The sequence below is a fragment of the Giraffa tippelskirchi genome, chromosome 8 (genome assembly GCF_054371585.1).
Source record: "Giraffa tippelskirchi isolate mGirTip1 chromosome 8, T2T-mGirTip1v1.2.pri, whole genome shotgun sequence".
Lineage (NCBI taxonomy): Eukaryota > Metazoa > Chordata > Mammalia > Artiodactyla > Giraffidae > Giraffa > Giraffa tippelskirchi.
The window spans coordinates 115970376-115985009 of NC_137282.1; the positions used below are offsets into that span (position 1 = coordinate 115970376).

Sequence of the window (14634 nt, forward strand, 5' to 3'; positions counted from 1 at the left end):
TTGGGCAAATCACTCAACCTCTCTGAGGCATGATTGCCTTTTATTAAATGGGGGTGTTTGCAGCAATGTTGCAGAGTAGCCAAGAGATGGGGTCCAGGAGTCCTTAGCACATTCTCCCGGGGAGTGCTCATCACAGGATCGTGTCAGTGCAGTAGCTGAGTTGGGTCAAGTGGAGCAGAGGGCTCAGGGAGGTGGGAGGGCAGAGGCTCTGAGTGGCTAAGCAGGGTGACCCGGACAGAGGTACAGGCAGGTACAGGAGGAGGAGCTGGGCAGGGGTGGGGTGGGGTGGGGTGGGGAGGCAGGGGCAGGCTGGAGGTGGGGAGGGAGCGTTGGGAGGGACAGAGCCCTTGCAGAGGGGAGCAGATGCGGAGCCCAGGCGGGCTGACGGAGACTGCTGTGCGCTGTGGGCGAGTTCTGTGGGACCCTCAGGAAAAGCTACATTCCTCTCTGGGCCTCAGCTGACCCCCTAGCAAGGGCACTGAGCCCTACAGGGTGGCTGCAAGAGTTTTCCTGAGGCCCCAGGGGAGGAAAGGCTTTCAGAGAAAAGCGTAGGAAGGTGGAGAAGAAAGGCCTGGGGCAGAAAAGGAAGAGAGGCTGTGCTGGGGGCTGGGCTGGGGCAGGGGTGCAGGGGGTGCTGCCTGGGGCAGGGACTGACCTCTCGGAGGCGGCCTTGCTGGGCGTGCTGCAGTCAGAGTTCAGGGAAGCCATGGAGATGATGGACATCTGCCTGTAGGAGCGCAGCATGGACCGCGGCCGACCCATGCGCCTGTCCTCGAAGTCGGGCTGTGGGGGGCAGGGGGCGCGGAGGGCAGGGGGCTGAGCAGGCAGGCCTGATGTTGGGGCGGGGCACTGGGGGGAACGTGCCCGCCACAGTCCTGCTGCCTTTCTCCTCCACCTGGGCGGGTGGAGCTGTGGGGCAGAGCAGGGCATGAGGACAGAAACTTTCTGGCTGGCTGAGCCTCTGGGTGGTTGTTTAATAAAGAGTTTGTTAGGTCCTGAAAAGTGATGCCTAAATCCTTACAACTTCCCCTCTGACATGAATGTCTTTGTTTTCCACTCCTTTTGCACTGATGGGGAGACCCAGGATGGGAGCTGGCCAGACAGGCCAACCTTGTGGTTACAGGGCTCGTTCTCCAAGCCAGATAATATCAGCTCAGCATCCGGGAGAGAAGGGCAACTGGAGATGGATTTCAGTTACGCGGCCCACGATTCATTCAATCATGTCTATGTAATGAAGCCCCAATAAAAACTCCAGACACTTAGGCTAAGGTGAGCTTTCCTGGTTAGGAATCATACATGGATGTCCCAGTAGGACAAGTATCGACTACGCCAAAGCCCTTGACTGTGTGGATCACAACAAACTATGGAAAATTCTTAAAGAGATGGGAATACCAGACCACCTGAGCTGCCTCCTGAGAAATATGTATGCAGGTCAAGAAGCAACAGTTAGAACTGGACATGGAGCAACAGACTGGTTCCAAATCGGGAAAGGAGTACGTCATGGCTGTATATTGTCACCTTGCTTATTTAACTTATATGCAGAGTACATCATGAGAAATGCCAGGCTGGATGAAGCACAAGCTGAAATCAAGATGCTCAGCCTTGGTGCTCAGCCTTCTTTTTGGTTCAGCTCTCATATCTGTACATGACTACTGGAAAAACCGTAGCTTTAACTAGATGGAACTTTGTTGGCAAAGTGATGTCTCTGCTTTTCAATACGCTGTCTAGGTTGGTCATAACTTTTCTTTCAAGGAGTAAGCGTCTTTTAATTTCATGACTGCAGCACCCTCTGCAGTGATTTTGGAGCCCAAGAAAATAACATCTGTCACTGTTACCATTGTTTCTCCATCTATTTGCCATGAAGTGATGGGACCGGGTGCTATGATCTTAGTTTTTTGAATGTGGAGTTTTAAGCCAGCTTTTTCCCTCTCCTCTTTCAGCTTCATGAAGAGGCACTTAAGTTCCTCTTCACTTTTTGGCCATTAGAGTGGTGTCATCTGCACATCTGAGGTTATTAATAACCTATGTATATTCTTTGGTATAATTTAAATCATCGCTAGATTACTTATAATACCCAATACAATGTAAATGCTATATAAGTAGTTGTAAATATAATGTAAACATGAGGTTAATAGTTGTCAGCACAGCAGATTCAAGTTTTGCTTTTTGGAAATTTCTGGATTCTTTCCTCTCAATATTTTTGATCCTCCCTTTGTTAAATATGCAAATAGAGAATCCCTGGATATGGAGGGAGGGATACTTCTTGAGTTCTGTGAAATGATCAGACCTGAAGGGGTGGTGAGAATCTCCAAACCTATAACCAGTTTGTCAGAGGTGCAGGGAACCCTGGTGTCTGAGGTGAGGGGGTCTTGTGGAGGACTCTGCCTTTAACCTGTGCCACGTGGCCTCAGTCTGGGTGGGTGCCACACAGACAGTGTTGGAAAAGGCAGCCTGTCTCATGGAAAAACTGCCAGCCTGAGTTCACCTAGTATCTCACTTTCTGTCTCTGGGCCTCAGTTTTCCCATCTGTAAAATCAGAGGGTGGGACCAGATGGCCTCTGAGAGACTACGCAGCCTTGGCATTTTATGACGCTATTTTCTGGAGAAGAGGATAAAAGAAGAGCACCATGAGCACCAGGCCAGTGGCCTCTTGAGGACACAGAGCTTGTTAGTGGCCAAAAGCGCTGGCTTTGGAGGCCACCAGAGCCAGGTGCAAATTCTGAGCCTCACTTACTTGTTATATGTTGTTGTTGTTTAGGCGCTAAGTCCTGTATGACCCTTTGCAGCCCATGGACCACCAGGCTCTTCTGCCGTGGTACTTCTCAGGCAAGAACACTGAAGTGGGCTGTCATTTCTTTCTCCAGGGGATCTTCCTGACCCAGGGATCGAACTCGCATCTCCTGCTTGGCAGGTGGATTCTTTACCACTCAGCCATTTGTTATATAGCCTCTAGCAAGTCACATAATGCCTTGGAATCTCTAGTAGGACATGAGGAGTTAAAAACCACTTCCAAGCTTGTTGTGAAGCCTAAATGATCTAACTGCTTAGATGAGACCAGCATATAGTAAGTTGGTGCTTCATCAATGCACAATCTCTTGATTGTTCAGGACTCAATTTATAACTGGCATTTATCTGCGATGACTTTTAAGGAGCCAAGTTTCCTGGAAGGCTCCCTGGATTGGCTCTGGCACTGCTGGTTTTCAGGTCCCTCTCAAGGGCAGCCTCCTTCGCTTTGGCCTATTCGCCCTCCCTGCCCCACCCCACCCATCTCACCCTCCCTGGCCTTGGGGACCAGCCGTACCATCTCTCTGACGCCATATTCCTTCTCCACCTTCACTTTCAGGTTCTTGAAACATTCCTCCATCCGGTCGTGGAAGGGCCGCAGATTTTCTGACACCCTTCTCTCGTGGATCTTAATGCCAGCTCCCAGGAAGGGGATCTGGAGAGGAAAGTGGTAAAGGATGAGCCAGAGGTTGGCCACCTGGCTTCAGGGAAGAGGCTGAAGTCAAGCCCACCTGCTGAGAAATTGCTGAGGGCTTTAGGGTCTCGACAACCTTTAGCTGAGGTCACCAGCCCTGGGAAATGGGAAAATTGCATCCTTGAGGTTTGCTCTGAAAATAAGATTTCTAGGAGAAAGACCTCTGGCTGTCTTGCCTCATGGAAGGGTTGCACCCTTTCCTCCCCCTCCCTCCCATTAGAGGCTGCACGTTAGGGAAAGTCTGCATCTGGTGGAATCTACTGAGGGGCAGAGTGTGAGACCAGAGGAGTGGGGTCTCTGTTGCTTTGACTTAAAGCCTTGTCCAAGAAGTTCTTGGAGATGCAAAAAGGAGAGTGTGACTGTTCAGAGACTGGGAGGTAGGAGAAGGGAAGGGATGAACAGAAAAGGCGTGGGCACAACCTGGTCTTACAACATGTATCCAGTGATAAGACCAAAGAAAGATAACCAAGTGTTAATATCATGGAGCTAACGAGCCCATAGGGGATTTTTAAAGTGAAAGTTAGTCACTCAATCATGTCCAACTCTTTGCTCATGGACTGTAGCCCACCATGTAGACCCCATGGACTGTAGCCCACCATGTAGACCCCATGGACTGTAGCCCACCAGGCTCCTCTGTCCATGGAATCCTCCAGGCAATAATACTGGAGTGGGTTTCCATTCCTTTCTCCAGGGGATCTTCCTGACCCAGGGATCAAACCCAGGTCTCCTGCATTGTAGGCAGATTCTTAACTGTCTGAGCCACATGGGAAGGGAATATTTTTAAAGTGATGTAAAAGCCCTGGGAAGATGAGGAGGTGAGATGACTCATGTGAGGCAGTCAAGCCCTTATTTTTCAGCAGAGGAGGTCAATCCATATTTCATGAATGGTAGATACAAGGACAGAAGCCAAGCCACAGTGGCTGCTGTAAGCTGAGAATAGCTGAAAAACTTAGTAGTATGATCTCAGGGAAGCATAATGAGGGCTGCAAGGAGTACAATATAGATCACTTTGGAGAAAAAAAAAAGTTTTGATGATGGTGACCCAAAGACATTTCTGCCTCCCTCTCTTGGAGTGCTCCCCCAAATGGCAAAGTAAGGAAGACACTGACATTCACTGAGACCAGGAGACACCTATGGACCTGGCCCCAAATACGCCAGGTGGAAGGTGGGTGGAGGATGGCGACTGACCTTCCGGGACAGAGGAGGAGATGGTGATACAAGGACAGTCTGCCTCTGGGAAGCCAGGAAGGGCTCAGGGCTTAGAGGCACCTGGTATGTCAGAAAAGCTAGAGTGAGTTGAGAGGCTGAAAACAGGGATGGATTGAAATTCTGTGACAGGAGCAGCTGGATGCCCAGGTCCCTGCAGTTTCATCTGGTAACGTGTTATATTTTCTCATTTCCTCAAGAAGCAGGAGCTTATCCTCTAAAATAATTACAACAAAGAGCAATGAGCTAAGGGGTACCAGGCACATCAGAGGGCAAGGATGAGAAGCCAGACAGGAAATAGGGGGTTGAGGAAAAGTCTGCATACTGATAAAGGTGAGACCTTCATTCTTCTGTCTCCAAATTGCCAGCAGCGCAGAAGCCAGGAGTTCCTTTGTAGGCAATAGCTCAAAGCATCTGTCCTGGAGAAAGTGAATAGCCCAGACATGTGTGGATTACTCAGTTACCATACGTAATGCCATCCAGGTGACAAGACCTTCTCTCACGTGCACAGATATTCACTCAGCTTTCTAGCCCCCGCTCTTAACTAGGAACAGATTGCCAAAGATCACCAGGTATGGAAGGAAACTCTCCAGTGTGAAAGACAGGGGTCAGGAGCAAAAGACAGGGAAGCAAGCAAACACGGGAGAGGAAGGAAAGAAGTGGGGGAGAAGGGAGGAAAGGAAGATGAATGGATTAACTTGGAAGAAAGAGAGAATCAAGAGAGCTTAAGAAAACATTACTTAAAAAAATAATTAATGTACAAATTAAGAAAAGATTTTCTATCCATGAAACAAGAAAAAGATTTTATTTATAAAGAAAGGAATGATATTGGAAATACTGCATAAAAACTACTGAGATAGTGTTGTAAGTACAAATAAATGTATTTTAATTTTATTAATACATTTTAGAAAAGATAGAAAATCAATTAGCCAAGCATCCATCACAAGATATTAGTAGAAGAGCAGCAAATTAAACTAAAAAAGGGTAAAAGGAAGGAAATAATAAAAGTAAGAGTGAACACAAATGAAAAAGAAAACAAACTGACAACACAGAGGATCGACAAATCCAAAAGTTGGTTCTTTAAAAGATACAACACTGATAAACCCCTTATAGGGCTAGTCAAAAAGATACCAATAGGTACCAATAACCTACGTCAAAATTTTAGAAAGAAGTATCACTATAGGAAGTATAAGCATTATAAAAAGTCATAAAGAGGATATTATAAAAAAATTTATGTCAATAAATTTAATATTTGGATAAAATGGACAAATTGTTAGAAAAATACCACTTACCAAAAAGGACCCAAAAGAAACAGGAAATCTGAGATGTATTAAATTAAATACACACTTTAAAACATTCTTGGCCTGTATGGCTTTGCAGACAAATTCTAGCAAACATCTAGGGGATAAATAAATGCCGACTTTATAGAAACTCTTCAGAAAGGATTTTACATGTGGAGTAATTTTCAACTTACTTCTTGAGACCAGGATAACTGTTATAAAAATTGAATAAGAATATTATAAGAAAGGAAAATTGTAGGTTAATATGTCTTTTGAGCATAGATACAAAAATCCTGAAGAACATATTTTCAAATAGAATCTAGCAATATATAAAAATGATAATACATTATAACCAAGTGGGATTTATGTCATACATGCAAGGTTGGTTTAATATTCCAAAATCAACTAAAATAATTCACTGAATTAGTGGGATAATGAAGAAAAAAATACGAGTATCTCAATAGATACATAGAAGGTATTTGATAAATTAAAAACCCATTCATGACAAAGTAGCAAACTAAGCACAGAATGGGACATCATCTTTCAAACACCCCACTCTGTGAAATATTGACTCCTGCCCTGATGTGGGAGACAGGGGTCCTCTCTCTCTTATACTCATCAGTGCAAAGAGGCAGGAAAAATAACTAAACTGTACAAAACTGGAACAGGATGAGTAAAATATTTTATATTAGAGATGACACGATTGTATCTGTGAAACATCGAAAAGAATGTACAAACAATTTGACTTACTAAGTGAATTTAGTAGGATTACTGGATACAATGTAAACATGTTAAAAATGTAATTATATTGACAAACAAAAAGAAAAAAGTTTAAAAGCAATACTACTTATAATAGTTAAAGATATCAAATCCCTAAAAACAAGTCTAATAAAAATGTGAAATATTTTTACTATGAAAACTAAAAAACTTGCCGAGTGAAATTAAAGAACTAAAGAAAAGGACCGAGACCCCATGTTCCTGTATCAGGAGAGTCAATATCGTTAAGACAAAAATTCTCCTCAAGTTAATTTATATAGTTAATATATTTTTAACCAGAATCTCTATGTGTTTTGGGGGTGTTTAAACATTGGCTGCTGCTGCTGCTGCTAAGTCGCGTCAGTCGTGTCTGACTCTGTGCGACCCCATAGACGGCAGCCCACCAGGCTCCTCCGTCCCTGGGATTTTCCAGCCAAGAGTACTGGAGTGGGTTGCCATTGCCTTCTCCGTTAAACACTGGCAAGCCGATTTAAAAATTTATATGGAAATATGAAGGATAAGAAACAGCAACACAAATTTGAAAAAGAAATTGAAGTTCTCTCACTACTGGATCTCAAGACTTCCTATACAGCTATACTAATCAGACACAGAGTGGTAACGGGCCAAGCGTGGACAGACAGACCGGAAGTCCAGGAACAGACTGACATACATGTGGCCACTTTATGTCAAAGTGGGGGAAATAACAGTCTTCTCAACAAATGGTGCTGGAGTAGTTAGAAATCTGCATAGAACAATAATAAACCCCTTACTTTATGTCAGTCAAAAGGAATCATTTATGTAAGAGTACAGTACGAAACCATAAAATGTCCCAATAAACATAGGAGAGTATCATCATGATCTTGGGGTAGTCAGTTTTCAAGTGGACACAAAAGTAGTAATCATTAAAAGTTTCATAAATTGGACCTCATTAAAGCTACAAACGACAGCGTTCTTCACATCTAGAAAGTAAGCAGACAAGCCGCAGACTGAACAAAGATATTTGCAATGTGTCAAATTACAATGTGTCAAACACATATATTTGACAAAGAACTCATATCTAGAATGTATATAAACTGTTCTGAATTATTAACAAAAGACAATTCAGTTAATAAAATAAGTAAAAGATTTGAACAAACATTTCACAGAAAGGTTATTCAATTAGCCAATAAACACAGGAAAATGCGATGAACGCCATTGCTTGCAAAAGGAAACGCAAATTAAAATTAAACTGAGATACCACCTCACAACCACCAGAAAGACTAAAATTAAAGAATCACAGTGTGATGTGCCAGTAGAAGGTGGAGCAATTCGGGCTCACAGAAGTTGTTGGTGGGAGTGTAAATTGGCTCAGCAACTTTGGAAAACTGTTTCTTGGTATCCAGTCAGACTACAGATGAACGTATAACCCAGCACTCCCACTACTGGGCAGATAGTGAGGGTACTGAGCATTTCTGCTCATCAAAAGACATGAACAAGAATGTTCATACAATTGTTTCCATACTATGCCAAGCCTGGAAACAACCCACCATCAACAGGAGAACAGAGAAACACGCCAGTATGTTACTGGTATATTGTTATGGTCACATAATGGCAAACACTTGGAAACAAAAAAGAAAAACTTCTCTTACATGCAACAGCCTGGATGAATCCCAAAAACATTACACTGAAAAAAAAAGAAGCCAGACACACAGCAACACATACTGTATAATACCATTTTTATGACATTCAGAAACAGGCAAAACTAATCTATAGAAGTTTGGCATTATCTATTAAAGCCAGCTGAACATCGAAGAATTGATGCTTTTGAACTGTGGTGTTGGAGAAGACTCTTGAGAGTCCCTTGGACTGCGAGGAGATTCAACCAGTCAATCCTAAAGGAAATCAGTCCTGAATACTCATTGGAAGGACTGATGCTGAAGCTGAAACTCCAATACTTTGGCCCCCTGATGCGAAGAACTGACTCATTGGAAAAGACCCTGATGCTGGGAAAGATTGAAGGCAGGAGGAGAAGGGGACGACAGAGGATGAGATGGTTGGATGGCATCACCGACTCAATGGACATGAGTTTGAGTAAACTCCAGGAGTTGGTGATGGACAAGAAGCCTAGCGTGCTGCAGTCCATGGGGTCACAAAGAATCAGACACGACTGAGTGACTGAACTGAACTGAACTGATTAAACCCAGATATTCTCATATATTATAACCAAGCAACTCCATAGCTCGATATATACCTGACAGAAATTGAGCATGTTTGTGCTAAAAAGATACACACAAAGATGTTCAGAACAGAACTACTTGAAATAGCCTCAAACTGAAATCACCCCAAATCTCCATCATTTAAAAAACAAAACAAAACAAAATTTTCTCGCATAGTTATACAGTCCAGCTGCATAGACTCTTGTACATCAATAAAAATGAATAATGGCCTTGTATAATAAACTTAATCAATTTTAAAACATAACTTTAAACAAAATGTTAGACACAGAAGAATGCATGCTGTGTGATTCCATTTATACAGAGGTCAAAAACAAGGAAAAGTTTAGAAATGAGTGCTGGGATGGTTAAAAAATATTGTTACAAAGCAAGTAAATGGTTATTGTAAAAGCAGGATAATGGTCAACCCTGGGGAGAGCTGGCAGTGACTACAGGAAGGCATAAGAGAGGCGTCTGTGTGCTAGAGGAATCCTGTGGCTTCCCCTCGTGGTGGTCACATGGGTGTACATTGTGATAAATCCATGTGCTGTGTATTTTTGTTATGTCTACTTCTCTGTATGTAATACTTCATAACATGTTTACAGGAAGAATGTACTATAGACATCTTTCCATGCTGATAAATATAGAGAAAAATCTTTACAAAGGAAAAAATTAAGAAGCGATCAATTTTGAAATCCATGAGATCTTGAACCCATCATATACTGTGCACTTCTAGCTCCTGCTGTGTTGCTAGAGGTACAGGTATAGCTCCCTTTGAACTCTAAGGATCTTGTGTTTTGAGAAAATCCAAAGTGAATCTGGCTTTGCCAAACCAAGATCCATCTATAATTAAGCTTCAAGGGGGGAGGCAGGGAGTGGGTCCAAGCCTGGCACACAGTTGGAGCTCAATATATAAAAGTTGCAAGAATGAATGGAAAGAAATGAAGGAGGAAGAACTCATCTGCTGTGTGTAATGTTAGAAAGGTCACCTTCACCCTGAGCAGGGCAGTGTCTTTCGAGTGTTTAGGATGCCAGCCTCTGAGTGGGAGGGACGTGGTCCAGGGCAATCCCCTTTGATGGGCTTCATGCCAGTGATGTGGCAGGGAAGGTGGGGGCGGGTGCTAAGGAGAGGGCAGGCTCTGTCCACTAGGGGGTGCTCTTTGAGGCGGCCTCGCTAAGGGCTCTTAGAGGCTGTAACATCCAATACATGCTTTTAGTCTCCTCTCTCTGCTTGTGGTGTCCCTTTATTAATGGAAAGATTTTGGAAAAATTTCCCTCGCAGGCACAGCCTGGTATCAGCCGCACAGTGAGGCCACAGTCCAGGCCATACTTCGGGTGCAGCGGATACGGCCCAGAGAGAACCCTCCCAGGGGATAAGGCATGCCCAGCAGAGAGGCCCAGGGCAGTGACATGGACTGAGAATGACCGCCGACAACCAGACAAATCTGTGTGACATTTTCGCCCTCCTTGGGGCGCCCTAGAGAGAACCAAAGCAGGAAACCAACCAAGGCTGAGACTCCCTGCTTCCCAAGTTGGGCATGGGGAGGGTGAGCATCGTTACTTGAGCATTAAAGGAGATGCTGACCTCAAAAGCTGGGGCCGCTGGGGATGACTGGGTTTCACAAGGGGCACAAGGTGAGAAGGGAGAGAAAACTGCAGACACACAGGATGGACTTAGGCGAGTGCGCTGCACAGCCCTTGGCGGTTCATTTTTAAGGCCTCACTTTGCATAAATTGGCAGAGGCAGAGAAGGACTTGAATTAGGAATTCTTATTTTAAGAAAAGAGGCTGCACCCAATGCTTGGCATTCCTGATTTCCCTGGAGTCACAAAAACTCCCCACCGCAGCAGCTCGCCTTTCTTTGCGCTGTGACTGTCAAGAAGGGAGGGCTGGCCCCTGCTGGCCGCCCCAGCCCCCCAGCGCGCCCTCTGGAGCCCACCCTGGGTCCCGGGTGCTGGGTGGCCTGCGGAGAGCAGGGAGGTGTTGGGGAGGGGGTGCTGCAGGCCCAGACTGGGAGCCCGGTCCTCTGAACACCTCTGGGGAGGGCTCTGTGGATCCTTTCTTCTCCAGGGAGTGGGAAAGAGACAGAGGGAGAGAAAACCCAGGAGAGGGAGCCGAGAAAAAAAGCAGAGAAGGAGGGAGCGCAGCGGGGAGAGAAGCTGAAGGGAAGCACAGCCAGGAGAGAGGCCTGAGGGCGGCGGAGAGTCAGACAGGGGAGGGGAGGACGGAAGAGCTGTCAGGAGAGAAATACAGAGGGCGATGCAGAGTGAGACAGAGGCGAGGGAAGGGACGGAGGGACAGGGCGCAGGGAGGGGACAGACGGAGGAAAAGGCAGCAGGGAGCAGGGGACAGCAGGCAGGAAGAACAGTCCGTCCAAGGCCCGGCGCTGGACAGCCAGGGGCTGAGCAGCTTGTGTGGAGGGCAGGCCTTTGACTCCAAACCAACCAAAGCAAGGCCTGGATTATTTTTGAAAGCTGGTATCCATCTGAGCGTTGCTGCTAAGTCACTTCAGTCGTGTCCGACTCTGTGCGACCCCATAGACAGCAGCCCACCAGGCTCTGCCGTCCCTGGGATTCTCCAGGCAAGAACACTGGAGTGGGTTGCCATTGCCTTCTCCAATCTGAGCGTTAACTGCGATAAACTGGGTCAGCCTTAGGAGGGGGGTGGGGGTGGGGGCCGGAGTCTCCCCTTATCTGACTGGCGGGTGCTGGGTGCAGGGGGTGGAGGTGGGAGGTGTGCAGGAGCCAGGATTTCACTTCCGTCCCCCTGGGAGAGGCCCCCTCCTGAATTCAACATCCAACAGAGCGGTCCTAGCCACACACAGCAGCACAGCACCCCTGCACACTGCCGTGCGGCACCCCAAGGAGGCAGTGCCCCGAACCCCACTTCTAGGATGTGCCTGCTCAGGTGAAGAGAGAGGCAGAAGGAAGGTCCAAAGCCAAAGGGCAGGAGCACAAGGAAAGCTAGGCCATACCCGCCAGAGGCCAGGGAGGGCAGAGGAGGGGCAGGGCCGGGGCTCCCCGGTCCAGCTCTGCCGTACCTGCCAGGCGATCAGGTCCTTGAGGCGTGTCAGCTTGTCCTGGTCCTCTGGGTGCTCCCGGCTGTACTCCTCAGTGAAGAAGGCCTGGGGGGGCAGACAAGACATTGGGGGTTTCCTGTGCCTTTGGCATGAACCCCACCAGCCATCTCTTTGGCACTGGGAGAGGATTCCATTTGAAAGGGGCAGGAGTGAGGCCGTTCCTGTGTAAATGGGCGACAGTCAGGGGGCTTGGACTGATGTCGCCTATTCCCAGGGTTCAGGTCAGTATCCACGGGGAAAGGGTCACAAACAAACCCCAGGGAGACAGTTGTTAAATGGAGGGGGGCGGGGAGGTCTCCAGACCAGTAGCATCACCTTTGAACAAACCCCACCCAGGCTGACTGAATTAGAACCTCTGGGGTTGGGATGCGGTGGGGGCATATGTTAGGAAATCCTGCAGGGGTTTCTGCTGCAGTTCAACGCATCGTCCCAGGGGGAAAACCCCAGTAAGGAATTTCACCCGATGGTCTTTCCAGGCTCATGTGCTCAGCGTGTGCACGTGTACACAGACATATCTTATCACCCCTCAAGGATGTACAGACGGTTACCAGTGATGACTGTATGGGGCATCCAAGGGTAACTGGAAGGACTGACTGGAATTACTGTCCCTGAATTATACTGTTGGGTCGTATTCTTAGTCTTAAATCAATGGATGACATAGAAAAGTTAATAAGAAACTCATCATGAGATTTTTGAGAATGAGTTGACCATTTTTCCCTCAGCGTCCCGTTAATGTATGGCTTAGGTGAAAATCAAAGAACGACTTTCTAGTCTATCTCAGTGCTGGGAAAAGCTGTGCCCCATCCCCGCTTACTGAGTGATTATTTTCCTCCAGTGGAAAATGTGACTCCTATAACCGATGGCCTTTCCCTTTTTGCCATGGACAGCATGAGGCTCAAAACTGAAATCTGTGGCCGAAATGTGTGGGGATTTTTAGAGGGACCTTATGACTGGAACATCTGGATAATAACTCCCTCTTTGGAATGGATCTCCCATCCCTTCTGGATTTTCACAGACTCTGGGTTTCACTTCTTCCCATTTGTAGAGGTCACTTCCATCATGTGTAGAGGAGATGGCTTTACACAAGAGGCAGGGACTTTGATTGGTGGAGCCTGACCTTCCTGGTCTGGGTTATGGTCATCCCAGGGTCTTTCTTTGACAGAGGCAGCTGGATGTGCCCAGCGGGATCAGGGACCTCTGTGACAGCTACTCCTTCCTGCAGCACACAGGACCTGGCCTCGAGGTGGGAAGGAGACGAGAGTAAGCCTACGGAAACTCTGGGAGGTGTGTGAGGCCCGAACCCCCGGACATGTCCTTCTGCCGTGAGATGAGCAGCTCTCTGCCCCAGACCTCCTGCCGCTGCTCCGTCCCTTCCAGGATAGGGGACCCCTCACCTTCTCATACTTGGCGAACCCTCCCATGACAGCAGGGTCCACGATCCCATTCAGGAGCATGGAGAGCGGGTTAATAGGGAGGGTCTCATCACTCTGATACTGGTTTATCATCATCAGGATCTTCTCATTGGCGGTGGACATGGTTTCGATGGCATTCTCCAGAGGGCTAATTGTGGTCTGTTGGAAACAAGATCACCAAGAAGAAAGGGCCTGAGCAGGTTGCTTTAAAAACAGATATAATTATTGGGATTGATTTCCTTTGGGGTTGGAATTCAAATGAAGCAATGTTCCCCAAGGGGCTGTAGCAGGCTCCCATGGTAATTACTGAGCCCTGGGGGCCGTCTGCTGTCTGGGGAAGTGACAAGCTGAATTTCTGCTTAGTGAGAAAAAGATTTCCCTGGGGAAATGAAGTAGCAAGTGCAGGTGCTCTTTGGGGTTTCAGTGGTTGGATGTGCTCCAAGGAGGGTTTTTCTTCTTATTATCTGGTGAGAGACACTCCCATTCAACCCATCTGGTGCTGGATGTGCACCTACTGTGTGTAAGCCTTTACTACTACTACTAAGTTGCTTCAGTCGTGTCCGACTCTGTGCGACCCCATAGATGGAAGCCCACCAGGCTCCCCTATCCCTGGGATTCTCCAGGCAAGAATACTAGAGTGGGTTGCCATTTCCTTCTCCAATGCATGAAAGTGAAAAGTGAAAGGGAAGTCGCTCAGTCATGTCTGACTCCTAGCGACCCCTTGGACTGCAGCCCACCAGGCTCCTCCGTCCATGGGAGCTGGAGGCATTAGAGAAGCTGATGATATAATCACCCGGCCTGGTCCACGTCAGGTCCCAAGACTTGTTATATGCGAGGTCACTGCTCCAACGCAGGTTTCCTTTAGTTGGGAGATAAAACTACACACCCTTTCAATACGTCTTAAGCAAGATAAATAGAATACTGGGTTTCCCAGGTGGCTCAGTGATAAAGAATCTGCCTGCCACTTAAGGAGATGCAAGAGACAAGAGTTCAATCCTGGGATCAGGAAGAGCCTCTGGAGGAGGAAAGGGCCTGGGAGATCCCACGGACAGAGGAGCTCGGCAGGCTGCAGTCCATAGGGTCACAGTCGGACACTACCGAAGGACTGAACACAGCACAGCAAACAGACTGGCATTAGGTGCTAACTGGCAAAACCGTGGTTCCGTGAGCATAGGCTCTAGACGAAACAGTACATAAGAAGTCTTCAGACTTTCTCTGTGACAGAGCCAGA

At 47.0% G+C, this 14634-nt stretch overlaps 1 protein-coding gene across 17 annotated transcripts in view; it reads right to left on the reverse strand.

The window, feature by feature from the left end:
• The window catches only part of DOCK2 (dedicator of cytokinesis 2), a 477583-nt gene that overhangs the window by 4673 nt on the left and 458276 nt on the right, over positions 1-14634 (reverse strand). For all 17 annotated transcript variants that reach the window (XM_081520659.1, XM_081520666.1, XM_081520650.1 and 14 more), the window contains 4 exons: positions 13386-13562; positions 11953-12036; positions 3302-3439; positions 656-783 (listed from right to left, as the gene is read on the reverse strand). In XM_081520659.1, the coding sequence (XP_081376785.1) occupies positions 656-783; positions 3302-3439; positions 11953-12036; positions 13386-13562 (527 nt within the window). The remainder of the gene's footprint in view (positions 1-655; positions 784-3301; positions 3440-11952; positions 12037-13385; positions 13563-14634) is intronic.